The 14,347-nt window shown below is 40.9% G+C and overlaps 1 protein-coding gene across 3 annotated transcripts in view; it reads left to right on the top strand.

Moving 5' to 3' along the window:
- Nucleotides 1–14,347, top strand: part of pcsk5b (proprotein convertase subtilisin/kexin type 5b) — a 338,718-nt gene that overhangs the window by 57,528 nt on the left and 266,843 nt on the right. For all 3 annotated transcript variants that reach the window (XM_080188893.1, XM_080188895.1, XM_080188894.1), the window contains exons 3-5: nt 5,438–5,551; nt 10,259–10,402; nt 13,367–13,443. In XM_080188893.1, coding sequence (XP_080045019.1) covers nt 5,438–5,551; nt 10,259–10,402; nt 13,367–13,443 — 335 coding nt within the window. The remainder of the gene's footprint in view (nt 1–5,437; nt 5,552–10,258; nt 10,403–13,366; nt 13,444–14,347) is intronic.

The raw sequence follows: 14,347 nt of genomic DNA, 5'->3' as shown, positions 1-14,347 counted from the left end.
AGCAAGACCTCCCTACTTTTATATTCAATCCCCTTCGCTATGAAGGCCAGCATCCCATTCGCCTTCCTGACCACCTGCTGCACCTGCAAGCTGGGTTTTTGCGACTCATGCACAAGGACCCCGAGGTCCCTCTGCACCGTCGCCTGCTGCAGTTTTTCGCCCCGTAAGTAATAGTCCTTCCTACCATTCTTCCTACCAAAGTGGACCACCTCACACTTGCCAACATTAAATTCCATTTGCCATTTCCTGGCCCATTCGCCCAGCCTATCTAGATCCTTCTGCAGACTCTGCACACTCTCCGCACAATTTGCCGTTCCCCCAATCTTGGTGTCATCAGCAAATTTCGACACTCTACACTCGGTTCCCTCCTCCAGATCATCTATATAAATGGTAAAAAGCTGAGGCCCCAGCACCGACCCCTGGGGCACTCCACTAGTCACCATCCGCCAATCCGAATAGCACCCGTTGACCCCCACTCTCTGCCTCCTATTTGACAACCAATCCTCTATCCACGCTAACACCCTACCCCCAACTCCATGTCCCTCGACCTTCTGCAATAACCTCTTGTGAGGCACTTTGTCAAACGCCTTCTGAAAATCTAGAAAGACCACATCCACCGGCTCTCCTCTATCCACCGTCCTAGACACATCCTCATAGAACTCCAGTAAATTTGTCAGACACGACTTCCCTTTAATGAAACCGTGCTGCGTCTGCTCTATCAAGCAATTCCCTTCAAGATGCCTCGCAATTTCCTCCTTAATGACAGATTCTAACATTTTACCTACCGCAGACGTTAAACTAACCGGCCTATAATTCCCCGCCTTTTGCCTGGCACCCTTCTTAAACAACGGCGTAACATTAGCCGTTTTCCAATCATCCGGCACTTCCCCGGAATCCAGCGACGTCTGGAAAATAACCACCAAGGCATCCACTATCACCTCCGCCATTTCTTTCAGAACCCTCGGATGCATTCCATCCGGTCCTGGGGACTTGTCCACAATCAGTCCCTCCAGTCTGTCGAGCACCGCTTTTCTAGTAACAGTAATGTCATTAAGACCCTCCAGTCCTACCACCTTTCCATCGCTAACACCCGGCAAATTATTCACGTCCTCCTCCGTGAAGACAGAAACAAAAAAGTTATTCAATACCTTAGCCATATCCCCATCCCCTACCACTAGGTCCCCTTTCTCATCCTCTAAAGGACCAACGTTCACCCTAGCCAGCCTCTTTTTATATATTTATAAAAACTCTTGCTATCCTTTTTTATATTAAGCGCTAGCCCAGCTTCATAGTTTCTCCTACCCTTCCTTATCAACTTCTTTGTCAATCTTTGTTGACATTTAAACCTCTCCCAATCCTCTTCTCGCCCACTGCTCTTAGCTACTCTAAACGCCTCCGCTTTTAGTTTAACACTTTCCTTCACCTCCTTCGTTATCCACGGCTTATTACCTCTCCTCCTACTATCCTTTTTGACCATTGGAATAAATTTCCGTTGAGCACCAAGAAAGATCTCCTTAAAGATCCTCCACTGCTCCTCAGCAGACCCTCCCTCCAATGCGCTCCCCCAATCCACATTCGCCAATTCTTCTCTCATCCTACCGTATTCGCCTCTATTCAAACAAAGGACGCATGTCCGGGAACCCACTTTCTCCTCCTCCATCTGCACCAGAAACTCCACCATACAATGATCACTCTCCCCAAGAGGATCCTTCACCACAAGGTCCCTAATTCTACCCGCTTCATTACATAGCACCAGATCCAAGATAGCTCGCTCCCTCGTCGGCTCCAACACACACTGTTCGAGGAAACTATCCCGGCAGCATTCCAAGAACTCTTCCTCGAGCCCCCCACGTCCAACATGGGTCGACCAATCAATATGCAGATTGAAATCTCCCATAACTATGGCCGTCCCATTCCTGCACGCCACACTTATTTGCGCGTTAACAGCCCGCCCCATCTCCAGATCATTATTCGGGGGCCTATAGATGACACCCACCAGCGTCTTCCTCCCTTTGCTGTTCCTAATCTCCACCCACAACGATTCCACCCTCTGCTCCTTGGCTCCAATATCATCCCTTGCTACCACCCTGATGCTATCCTTAATCAGCAGAGCTACGCCCCCCCCCTTTTTCCCTCCTGCCTATCCTTCCTAAACACTTGATAGCCCTGTACATTCAGTTCCCAGTCCCTGTCACCCTGCAGCCACGTCTCTGTAATGGCCACCAGATTGTATCCATTTGTGTCGATCTGCGCCATCAGCTCATCCACTTTATTCCGAATGCTTCGTGCATTCAGATAAAGTGCTTTCATCCCAGCCTTCACCTGGACCCTATTTGCCGCAACGCCACCAACTATACTCACGCCCCCTACTCCCTCTATTATTGGGACATCCTCGGCCTCTTCCCTTACATGTACACTCTCCTTAACTTTAGACCTCGTAAGGTCACCTACCCTCGCACCCTCCCCCCCCCCTAATTAGTTTAAAGCCCTGTCTACAGTCCTCTTTACTCGATTCGCCAGCACTCTGGTCCCAGCATGGTTCAGACCAATCCCATCCCGCCCGAACAGGTCCCACCTACCCCAATACTGGTGCCAATGCCCCATAAATTCAAACCCATTCCTCCCACACCAATCCCTGAGCCACCCATTCACTTCCTTAATCCTGTCAACCCTACGCCCATCTGCACACGGTTCAGGCAGTAGCCCAGAGATAACCACCTTGTCGGTTCTACTTTTTAATTCCATTCCCAGCTTTTCATACTCCCTCCCCAGATCCTCAGTTCGCATTTTGCCTACGTCGTTGGCACCCACATGTACCACAACGACCGGATTCTCACCCTCCCGCTCCAGGTTCCTCTGCAGCCCAGATGCGACATCCCGGACCCGAGCACCAGGCAGACAACACACCCTTCTGTGCACTTTGTCATTGTGACAAAGGACAGTGTCAATACCCTTCACCCCACTATCCCCAATCACTAAAGTTGACACATCATTGCTGCTTATGGGATCTTGCTATGTGAAATTACCTACTGTTTTGTTTCCATGCTATGCCCTTGTAACCACTTGAATGAAGAATTAATCATCTAATGAGGGTGCTAAAAAGGGTGAGAAGATGGGGCAGTTTGAGAGAAACTATTTTCCTCTGGGGATTCCAGAGCCAATGGGGTGTACCTTAAAGTTAGTTCTAGGCTGTTTTGCATCAGAAAGCATTTCTTCACAGTGAAAAGGGCTATGGAAAACTGGAATTCTTCCTCTCTCCATGGGTGCACGTACACTCTCATCTATTACAGTTAGATTACTTTGAAAAATTGAAAATGAGATTTATAGACTTCTTTCCAATGTGGGTATTGGTGGTTACGGAGTCAAGGTGAAGGTAGAGGTCAACTATGATCTAATTAAATTGTGGAGCATATTCAGGGGGCTGAATACCCCACTCCTGTTTCTATTACGACATTGACTACCTTTTCAAAGTACTTTATTGTCTGTAAAGTAACTTCGGATGTCCTGGATTGTGGAAGACCTTGGATATCGGCTTGCTGAGTTCTCTTTTTGTTCTATTAATTGCATGGTCATCTTTTCCCCCACCAAGGTAATCTATCTTTAGTAAAGGTTGCTGTGTTTTGCCTTGCTTCTTTAAACAACATTTTCAGCCTAAGGGCTTGATGACACATAATTAATTCATTATAAGCATGCTGATATCCTTTTTTTTCATTTAATTCTGAACGCCTTTATTGCATAGGGATTTGAGTACGAGATTCGAGAAGTATTGTTACAATTGTATAGGGCTCTGGCTGGATAGTCCAATGATAGGCTGAGTAAATTAGCACTATACGCACTGAAATTTAGAAGGATATACAGGATTTAGAAGGGCTTGATAGGATAGATGCTGAGTGGTTATTTCCCCTGGCTGAGGAATCTAGTCTCGGGATAAGTGGTCAATCATTTAGAACTGAAATGAAAAGAAATTATTTAATTCAAAGAATTGAGTGTCTTTAGAATTCTTGACCCCAGAGAATTGTGGTTGCTTCATTCTTGAGTGTATTCAAGACTTGAGATCGATAGATATTTGGTTTCCAAAGGAATCAATCGATATAGGGAATGGGTGGGAAAATGAAGTTGAGGCCAAAGATCAGCCAGGATTACACTGATTGGCAAAGCAGGTTCAATGGGCCATATGGTGAACTCCTTCTATTTCTTATGTTTTATGTTAATGCTCAGTAGAGCATAAACCAGTAAAGACCATGTCATGCCTGAATGACTGTAATATGCTCACCCTTAAGGTCATATGAAGAGTCAGTGAAAGTGAAGGAAGTGCTTTTGTAAGGAACAGCTTATGGATGTTTTTATTTTTACTGGAACTATACAAATACATGTGTGTTACATCTGTTGTAGAGAAGACCCAATGTTTACAACTGTAGCACTCCAGCTCCCCACTGGAACTAAATACATTTTAAATTGTCTCAAGATTCCTTTTCTGGAAAATGTTTTCTGAGCAGTTCTTTGAAATGGCAAATGATGTAGGTTCTTAATGTGAGTGGAAGTCTTTATTTTCAAATATTTATTTTTCTTGGATCTTCTGACAAGAGACCCAAAGTAGTAGTAAATTGTCAAGTTCATTCTGTGGTCCTCTGGCTCACTGTTGGTAAGACTGAGGTTGAAACTTGTTATTGATTTGAGGTTAACATCTACCTAGGAAAAATATTTTAATGGCTTTTAAAGAGCCTCCTTTGGTGAAGCAGCCTCTAGTTTCAAAAAAGCATATTTTACTTGAAATGGAAATTGTGGAACACTGAGAATATGATTTTATGTTTCCAAAATCTATTCTAAATATCTTTGATATTTCAGTGACTTCCCTTTTGTACACCTCTTTCCCCAAATGAGAGGGACTGTTTTGTTCTGTTTTGCCCTTGTATCAAAAAGAAGATGGGGTTTTATTTTCTTGAAGCCTCAGTTCATTCAAAAAAAAAGAGTGCATCTCTTAGGATAATGTAAGTTATTCCCATTATAATACTGATATCATGAAGTTGTGGTTTGTGGCTTCCTGAGTACAAACTGGAATTGAGCTTTTAACAATAGCGTTTTTCTCTATCAAAGAAGACAAGTTTCTAGATTTTAGTACAATAATAGGTTACAGTTGCAAATTACTTGCTAAATTAGTGAATGTAATGAGGAGGAATGGTGCTCCATATAAAGGCATAGAAGTAATATAGTGGTGTAAGTTACTGTAAATCTAAAAAGAGACACACCTGGCGAATGAAGGTTTTGTGCTCAAGTCCAGGAGATCTTGAACCAAAGAAATTCTGATTCAAAATGAAGCTGCTACCACCAGTAATCAAAGCTGATATTTCTTGTCATTTTAATTCACTGTGCTTTTCAGTCCCAACAATTGCTAACCTCATACAATTATCTGTTTTCTTTTGACTTGTTTTGTTGGCAGGTGGAGTGGATACAGCAACAGGTGGTAAAAAGACGGATAAAGAGAGATTTTAAAGCTGGCGCTCCCCAATATCCTTTCTTCAATGATCCCAAATGGTCAAGCATGTGGTACATAGTAAGTGTGATAAATTGCGTTAATATTCTATTTGTATCTGGTTTTGTTTAATTCTCCACACCCCTTATCCGTATCCGCAATTCTTTCTCTTTTTCACTGCTGTGCAGTTACTGTCAAAAAAAATGGTTTCAGTGGCTTCGTTAAACACATATTTTGTTTGGAGCCCAAATCTGCACACACTACTTCAACCATGGTCTTAAAAAAACTTCTATGTAGACTCACCATCACATCTCGATTTGTTTATTATGTTACCTCTTGCCATAAAATCAAGTATTCAATTTGTTTTTTTTGTCCTTGTACCCTGAGATGCTATTTTTAAAGCATTGTGAATCTTAATCCCCCAACTCCCTCTGCTCTTCTGTGTCACTCAAACATACCCATTCTAAATGTTTTCATCAGTATTTACCATCTTTCATTTACCAATATTGAATTTCCATCTGTCACTTCCAGGCCCTTACCAAAGTCTGTTTGCAGCTTGCTGTTGTCCTCTTGAATTATTAATATCTCTAATAGGAGTATATAATTAAGGTAATGGACAAACCTATGGCAAATGGATTTCAATGTAGGCAAATGTGAGGCCATCCATTTTGAATCACTAGAACAGGATACTCTCTAAACAGTATAAAAGCAAAAAAGAGATCCAAAGGATCTTGGGTGTCCAGGAACAGCATTATTTTCTACACATTCTAATCAAAAAGGCCAATGGAATTCTGCTCCTTTTATATCTAGGGAACTTGAATAAAAGGGGCTAGAAAAGGTGCTTCAGCTTTACAAAGTCCAAGACCACACCTGCATATGTGGTAGTCCTGGATATAACATCTTATGAACAATGTATTATTGTTGGACAGAATGCAGTATAGATATGCTAGAATGGTCCCTGAATTTAAAAGGTTGCATTACAAGGAAAGATTAAACAAATTAAAAATATTTTCCATTAAACTCAGAAGATTAAGGGTGATTTGTTAAATGTTCACAAAATATTAAGTGGAGCTTGTAGGGAGAAGTGTTTTCTGCTGATTGGAGAGTCCAGGAGTAATGGTCATGAGTCTAAAACTTAGAACTCAGCCTTTCAGATGTAAAATTAGTAAATAATTTTTCACACAAAGGGTGTGGGAAGTTTGGAACTCTATTCCATATCAGGCAATTGATGCTAGATCAATTGTTAAATCCATCAATCGCCATTTAAATTTTTTTGAAGCATAGCCGTCAAGAGATACCTGGCAAAGTTGAATATATGGAACTATGTCGTAGATGTGCAAGAATCTCATTGGTGAAAAAGGTGCCAATGGCACCCCGTTCCTGAGTTCTATTGATTTTGTTCTGCCATCTGCACATTCTTGTAAAGTGAAAAGAATGTAGAATGTACCTAATTTACCTAAAAATATACCTAAATTAGATGTGTTATTATAAATACATACAATACTCTTGCTGAAGGCAGAAGAGTAAGAAGTATAAAAAGGGTAGCTGCACAAAAATAGATAGGTTTTAGCTCAATTCAGATGTCTAAGCATGAACCAACTGATAAAATTATTATTAAATAATATCTTCTGTTCATTTGTGCAGAATGGAGTTGTTACTCATTGCTGTTTGAGAATTTTTGTTTTAAATCCTTCATGGGATATAGACATCACTGGCTGGACCAGAATTTATTGCCCATTCTTAATTGCTCCTGATAAGGTGGTGGTAAGCTGCTTTCTTGAATCGCAGTAGTCCATGTGGTGTAGTTACACTCTAGTTCTGTTAGGAAGGGAGCTCCAGGGTTTTGATCCAGCGACAGTGAAGGAAAGGCAATATATTTCCAAGTTAGGACGGTGCATAGTTTGGAGGGGAACTTGAAGTTGCTGGGGTTCTACAAGGAAAGTAGAAAGAAACTTAAGCAAGGAGTAAGAAGGGATAAAAGAGGTCATGAAAAAGCACTGACCAGCAGGATTAAGGAAAATCCCAAGGCTTTGTATACATATATAAAGAGCCAAGAGGTTGCCAGAGAGAGGGTTGGCCAAGGGAAGGAATCTATGCATGGAGCTGGAGAAAATGGGCGAAGTATTAAATGAGTACTTCACGTTAGTATTCACCAAAGAGAAGGACTCAGTGTACGATGAGTCTGGGAAAGGATGTGTAGATAGTTTGAGCCATGTTGAGATCAAAAGTGAGGAGGTATTGGGGTTCTTGAGAAACATTTAAGGTAGACAAGTCCCCAGGGCCTGATGGGATATACCCCCAGAATACTGAGAGAAGCAAGGGAGGAAATTGCTGGGGTCTTGAGAGAAATCTTTGTATCCTCACTGATGCAAGGGAGGTCCCAGGGATTGGAGGATAGCCAACGTTGTCCCTTTGTTTAAGAGGGATAACATGAATAATCCAGGTATTTACAGGCTGGTGAGCCTTACATCGGTGGTAGGGATATTATTGAAGAGGATCCTTTGAGACAGGATTTATTCCCACTTGGAAATAAGTGGACGTATTAGTGAGAGGCAACATGGTTTTGTGAAGGGGAGGTCGTGTCTCACGAACTTCACTGAGTTTTTCGAGGAAGTGATGAAGATGATTGAGGGTGAGGCAGTGGATGTTGTCTATATGGACTTCAGTAAGGCCTTTGACAAGGTCCCTCATGGCAGACTGATGCAGAAGGTGAAGTGGCATGGGGTCAGAGGTGAGCTGGCAAAGTGGATACAAAACTGGCTGAGTCAAAGACAATACATATCTCTTTAACCTGTGATCAGTGCTCCTTCCACTCACATTGTCAGCCACTTCAGGTCTTGAACAGCAGGTTAGGTGTAAGGATTTGCATTCTAATCAGTAATCTCTAAACTGTCTGTGCTTTATATGCTCTGTCTGAGGCCAGAACTCTCCATTCACCTGACGAAGAGGGAAACCTCAAAAGCTTGTGAGTCTATTATCAAATAAATCGGTTGGACTAAAACCTGGTGTTGTCAGACTTTTTACTGAGTCAAAGAAGCCAGAGGATAGCAGTGGAAGGATGCAATTCTGAATGGAGGGCTGTGACAAGTGGCATTCCTCAGGGACCTTTGCTATTTGTAATATATATAAATGATTTGGAGGAAAATGGAACTGGATTGATTAGTAAGTTTGCATACAACGAATGTTGATGAATTTGTGGATAGTGATGAGGACCATCCGAGGACACAGCAGGATATAGATCATTTCGACACTTGGGCGGAGAGATGGCAGATGGAGTTTAATCTGGACAAATGTGAGGTAATGCATTTTGGAAGGTCTAATACAGATAGGAAATATACAGTAATTGGCAGAACCCTTAAGAGTACTGATAGGCAAAGGGATCTGGATGTACAGGCACCCAGGTCATTGAAATTGGCAAATCAGGTGGAGAAGGTAGTCAAGAAGCCATATGGCATGCTTGCCTTCATCGGTCGGGGTATTGAGTTTAAAAATTGGCAAGTCATGCTGCAGCTTTATAGAACCTTAGTTAGGCCGCACTTGGAATGTAGTGTTCAATTCCGGTCGCCACACTACCAGAAGGATGTGGAGGCTTTGGAGAGGGTACACAAAAGAATGACCAGGATGCTGTCTGATATGGAAGGCGTTAGTTATGAGGAGAGGTTGGAGAAACTTGGTTTGTTCTCACAGGAATGATGGAGGTTGAGGGACAACCTGATTGAAGTCTACAAGATTGAGAGGCATGGACAGAGTGGATAGTCAGAAGCTTTTTCCCTGGGTAGAAGAGTCAATTACTAGGAGGCATTGGTTTAAGGTGCAAGGGGCAAGGTTTAAAGGAGATATGCGAGGCAGGTTTTTTACACAGAGGGTGGTGGGTGCCTGGAACTTTCTGCTAGGGGAGGTAGTGGAAACAAATACAATAGTAACTTTTAAGGGGCGTATGGACAAATACTTGAATAGGATGGGAATGGAGGGATATGGTCCCCAGAGGGGAAGGAGGTTTTAGTTCAGTTGGACAGCATGTTCGGTGCAGGGCCGAAGGGCCTGTTACTGTGCTGTAATTTTCTTTGTTCTTTGTTCCCATGTATCAGCTGTCCTTGTCATTCCAGGCGTGACATAGTGGTTAGTGCTGCTGCCTCACACCTTCAATCAACTTGGGTGATTGTGTGGAGTTTGCACATTTTCTCCTTGTCTGCTTGGGTTTCCTCCATGCTCTGGTTTTCTCCCATGGTCCAAAGATATTCAGGTTAGGTGGATTGGCCATGCTAATTTGTCCCTTAGTGTCCAAAGATGTCTAGGTTTGGTGGATTAGCATTAGTAAATGCATGGGGCTACAGGGATCGGGTTGGGGAGGGGTGTGGGTCAGGGTAAGAAGCTGTTTTGCTGAGTTGGTGCAGACTTGGTAGGCTGAATGGATTCCTTGAAAGCGTGGTCAAGATTACAAGTTTGGAAGGTGGTGCTGAAGGAACTGGTGAGATGCTGCAATGCATCTTGTAGATGGTACACACTGTTGCCACTGTGCATCACTAGTGGAGAGAGTGAATGTTAAAAGTGGTGGATGGGCTGCCAATTAAATGGGCTGTTTTGTACTGGATGGTGTTGAGCTCCTTGAGTGTTGTTGGAGCTGTGCCCATTTGGACAACCTAGAAATATTTTATCGCACTCCTGACTTGTGAATTGTAGGTGTTTTTTTTTTCTTCTTCTCATTGAAAGTGCTCTTGTACTGAATTCAAAAATTTGTTTGTTGTGATTGACAGTAACTTTAACCCGTTTTGTTTTTCCACCCATTAGCACTGCAATGATGATACACACCACTGCCAGTCAGATATGAACATAGTAGGTGCCTGGCGGAGAGGCTACACTGGTCGAAATGTAGTGGTAACCATTCTGGATGATGGCATTGAGAGAAACCACCCTGACTTGCAGCAGAATTATGTACGTTTTTTTTTTGTTGGCTCATCCCGCAAACAAGAATTGCATACATTTGCGTTTTAAAAGTATGCTGACAAGATTTATTTGGGTCATTATGTAAATTAGAGTTATGACATTAAAGGAAACTAAAATAATTAAACAAATAAAGTTTTAGAAATTGTTGCTCCTTCCTTGTAGATTTTGGACCCATAATCATTTGTCAAGTGGAATTTGAGCTCACACACCCATTACACTTGGGTGCATGCTTCTGATGTTTATGCAACTATTTTAGTTGAGCAATGACGGATAATCTTGATGACTGTGATTGCTTCTTCTTATCTCAAGAATGCATTTGCAATTTAAAACTTACAATTTCATTAGATTTGTGGTTTTTAAAATTGTTTTTGAATATATTTAATAATCTAGAATTCATACAATGGAAATAGTCTCTGATGCATTATTATGTATGAACTAAACGCCTCCAATGAACTGAACAGGATAAGCTCCCTTTCCAGTCGTCGAGATATCCCATCAGCCAGGACAATTTGAGGCTCAAATGTAGAAGCAAGTCTTCTCATTGTTTATTGTGAAAATACATTTATTACTTTGGCTCCCTTCTCTCTCCTTCCCTTCACGTCCAATAATAGTATTATTCAGTATAAACGAAGATGAGAAATTACAAGTTTTATTATTCATATACAGTGTATGTAAATTCATTGCAAAGGAATTTTTCTAAAATTTGTTAGTTTAAATGTTTTAATATCCAGCACTTTAATTGGTCTACAATCAACTTTGCATTATTGTAGCCAACAAAATATTGCACTTATGCAACACCTTATTATGCCCTAACTGCTTTACAACCAATGGATTGTTCTTGAAATGCAGTCACCGCGTTGTAAGCAAACGCAAGAGCCTGATTTTGCACACACATGTCCCGTAGACTGCAAATGAGATGAATGAATGGACAATCTGTTTTTGGTGAAGGATAATGAGTTAGGACATGGGGAGATCTCTGCAGAGAATAGCTTGGGATTGCATCTGCCTGAGCTGGCAGAAATGCAACGTTGGTTTAATGTCTTATTTGACAATGTAGCTCTCCTTTGATGTTTAAATCATTAAACGAAGTTGGAATATGATTAAATAAAGAATTGCATCTTCAAGTGGCTTGAAATTTACTTTCTGTTGAGACAACTCATTTAAAGATGCCAAAATACATCTATCAAACTATTTCAAAAGGCTGGTATTTCTTGTAACATTTATAGCTGAACTTATAGAAATATGCAGGTACTGCTACACAAAGACAAGCTATTCCATCCAATCAGTACATGTTGGCATTTGCCATTTTATCCAAGCCAGTAGTTTGAACATTTATGCACAATAACCCTTTCAATATCTTTCACAACTGCTAATTCTAGATATGAATTCCACATGTTATCAATGCTTCAACCATCAATTCGAAATGACTGATGTTTAATCTTGTATATATGGCCATCATTTTTGACTCCATAACAACTAAACTCTCTGCTTCTTTTTGTCCTGCCCATTTTTTTTCATTCCACTTCCATTGTATGCCATCATAATTTGTATTGTTCTTGTGGGGGAAAGAAGGTGCATCTCTTTGTACTTCCTCTTGCCAGACAGCATTTTACTGGAACAGTGCTGTAAGCTCTCAAAAGCATCAAAATACTGTCCATTGTGTGGATACTGCAACAGTACTTTAACGGAGATGTTAATGTTATAATAAAATCTAGAATTCTATTAATTGTTTTACCACAATCTTATCATCAACCTGAACTGATGTCTTTAATGTTGTGTGAACATATCTCTATCTCTCTCTCTCTCTCTTCCCTCCCACCCCCCCCTCCCCCCCCCCCCCCCCAACAAAATGCCTCTGCTTTTCTGTAACACCAAACCTAATCCTCAAGTATTATTACTATTTCTAGGAAAAGGCATCATCTTTCACTTACTAACACTGAATGGATCTATTAGCCTAATTCCAGATGAACTTTTGTAATTTTGTACCCTTCTGTAAATGTTATTATTTTCTCCCTATTGACTTGCTTTTTGAGCCATTATGCTGCCAATTCCCCAGTTCCATATTCCTTGATCTTTTGCAACTTCTCTATTACTACCTTGTCAAAGGCTTTCTTTCATAAACTCCATTTCCCTAAAATCATTGCCTTTTTCCCTCATCCACCATGTCTGTACATCTTTAATTAAAGACTATTACTGAAATTTTCCCCATTATAGATGTTAAACTAACTGGCTCACAATTAAGCAGATTAGCTGCTTCCCTTTATAAAATGAGCATTGTATTGGCCACTCTCCAGTTGTGTAGCATGCATCCAAATTCAACAAAACCCTGAACTATTTCCAGGCCCACTTCAGTTTAATCCCTCAATTCCTTTAGGATCCTACCATGTATCCCATCACTGTGATGGAAAGTAATATGTATTTTTGCAACAATTAATTAAATAGGTATATGCTAGAAATATGCAGCACACCAATCAGTACACATAAAGGGAGAAGACAGGTTAAGATATTTTGGGCATATAAACTTAATTAGGACTATTCTGATGAAGTTTGCAATCTTGAAACATTATAATCTGTGTTTTTCTGTGTAACTGTTGGCTATTGCAACATTTTTCTGTTCTTATGTCAAGTTTCCAACATTTGCTGCTTTTCATTCTTCTATCTGTAATGATGCTGACTGCCAAGAAGTGTTGGCTGAAACTATTGGACTAGCTTTAGCATTTTCAGTAATCTTGGAGTAATTCTGTCCAAGAAATGGTGTGCATAGTCTAAAACCTAGTTTATTTTCTCATGGGGTGGGGGAGGGTGATATTGACACATATTTCCCATCAGCTCTTGTGTGGCTAAGTTGAATCATTTATGCGTGGAAAACCTTTTAAGAATGCATGAATTTTACAGTGACTTTATTTATTAATGTGGATGTGTGATTTTCTCTTTTTCCCCCTCTTGCTGTAGGATCAAATGGCTAGCTTTGATGTCAATGGAAATGACTGGGATCCCATGCCTCGCTATGATGCCAGCAATGAGAACAAGTAAGGGAAATGTCTCTATTTCAGCACTAATCTGCCACAAACATTTTGAGACAAAATTGGCTTGTTGCTGAACTTCTTTCTCTCCATTTAGCATTGTTTTCCTTTCTTTAATATTAAAGGAAAAAATGGAATTTCAAGCTAATTTGTTCCATTTCCCGTGAGCTACACCAGTCACACTTTGAACATGCAGTCTCATAGCAAATAAATAACCTGTGCTCCCAGGTTCATGTCTCACTTGCCAGATGCATCTATTAGAGGCTCAGGAATAATTTATTTAGTTGGAAAGTTGTACAAAGTACATATCTGAACTTCTGACATGCAATTCTGGCCAATGAGTCTGTTTGCCTTCTGTGCCATTGGAACATTACCCTTACGCAAATAAATATAAGCACAAATGCTTCACTGATTGGCTAATGCTGAATTTTAGATTAATAATGTTATTTACTTCATGCACCTTCTTCATGTAGATTCAAGACCTGTTAAGGAACGTGAAGTCTCCACTGCTGAACTTGAATGTTCGTGAACAACTAATAAGTGATAATTCACTGTAGAATAGTTCCACATTCTCAACAGTTTCTCTTTTAAGAGACCTTCTATTTATACTGTTTGGAATTCAGGGAAGCTTGATGTCTGAAAAATAGCTCCTGGTCTTCATGCAGCTAAATCTAGAATGGCAGCAGATGTATGGACCCAGGTAACATAGGGCTTGCCAGCCTGTGGAAACTAGATTTAGCAACACATATGTCGGAAGCTGATAAATTTATCCTGGGCTCCTGAAATCTGAATTCAAAGAAGACGGATGATAAAAGCAGTTTACTGTTGATTTTTCAAAGTAAAATTATGCACCTGGACAGCTTTCTTACAGTTTAAATATTTCTGTAGTATATTCTTATGGGGAGGAGTA

The sequence above is a fragment of the Carcharhinus amblyrhynchos genome, chromosome 5, assembly GCF_965287045.1.
Source record: "Carcharhinus amblyrhynchos chromosome 5, sCarAmb.v2.hapA, whole genome shotgun sequence".
Taxonomy (NCBI): domain Eukaryota; kingdom Metazoa; phylum Chordata; class Chondrichthyes; order Carcharhiniformes; family Carcharhinidae; genus Carcharhinus; species Carcharhinus amblyrhynchos.
Note: the sequence above shows the minus strand (reverse complement) of the source record. Positions and strands in the feature narration are given on the sequence as shown.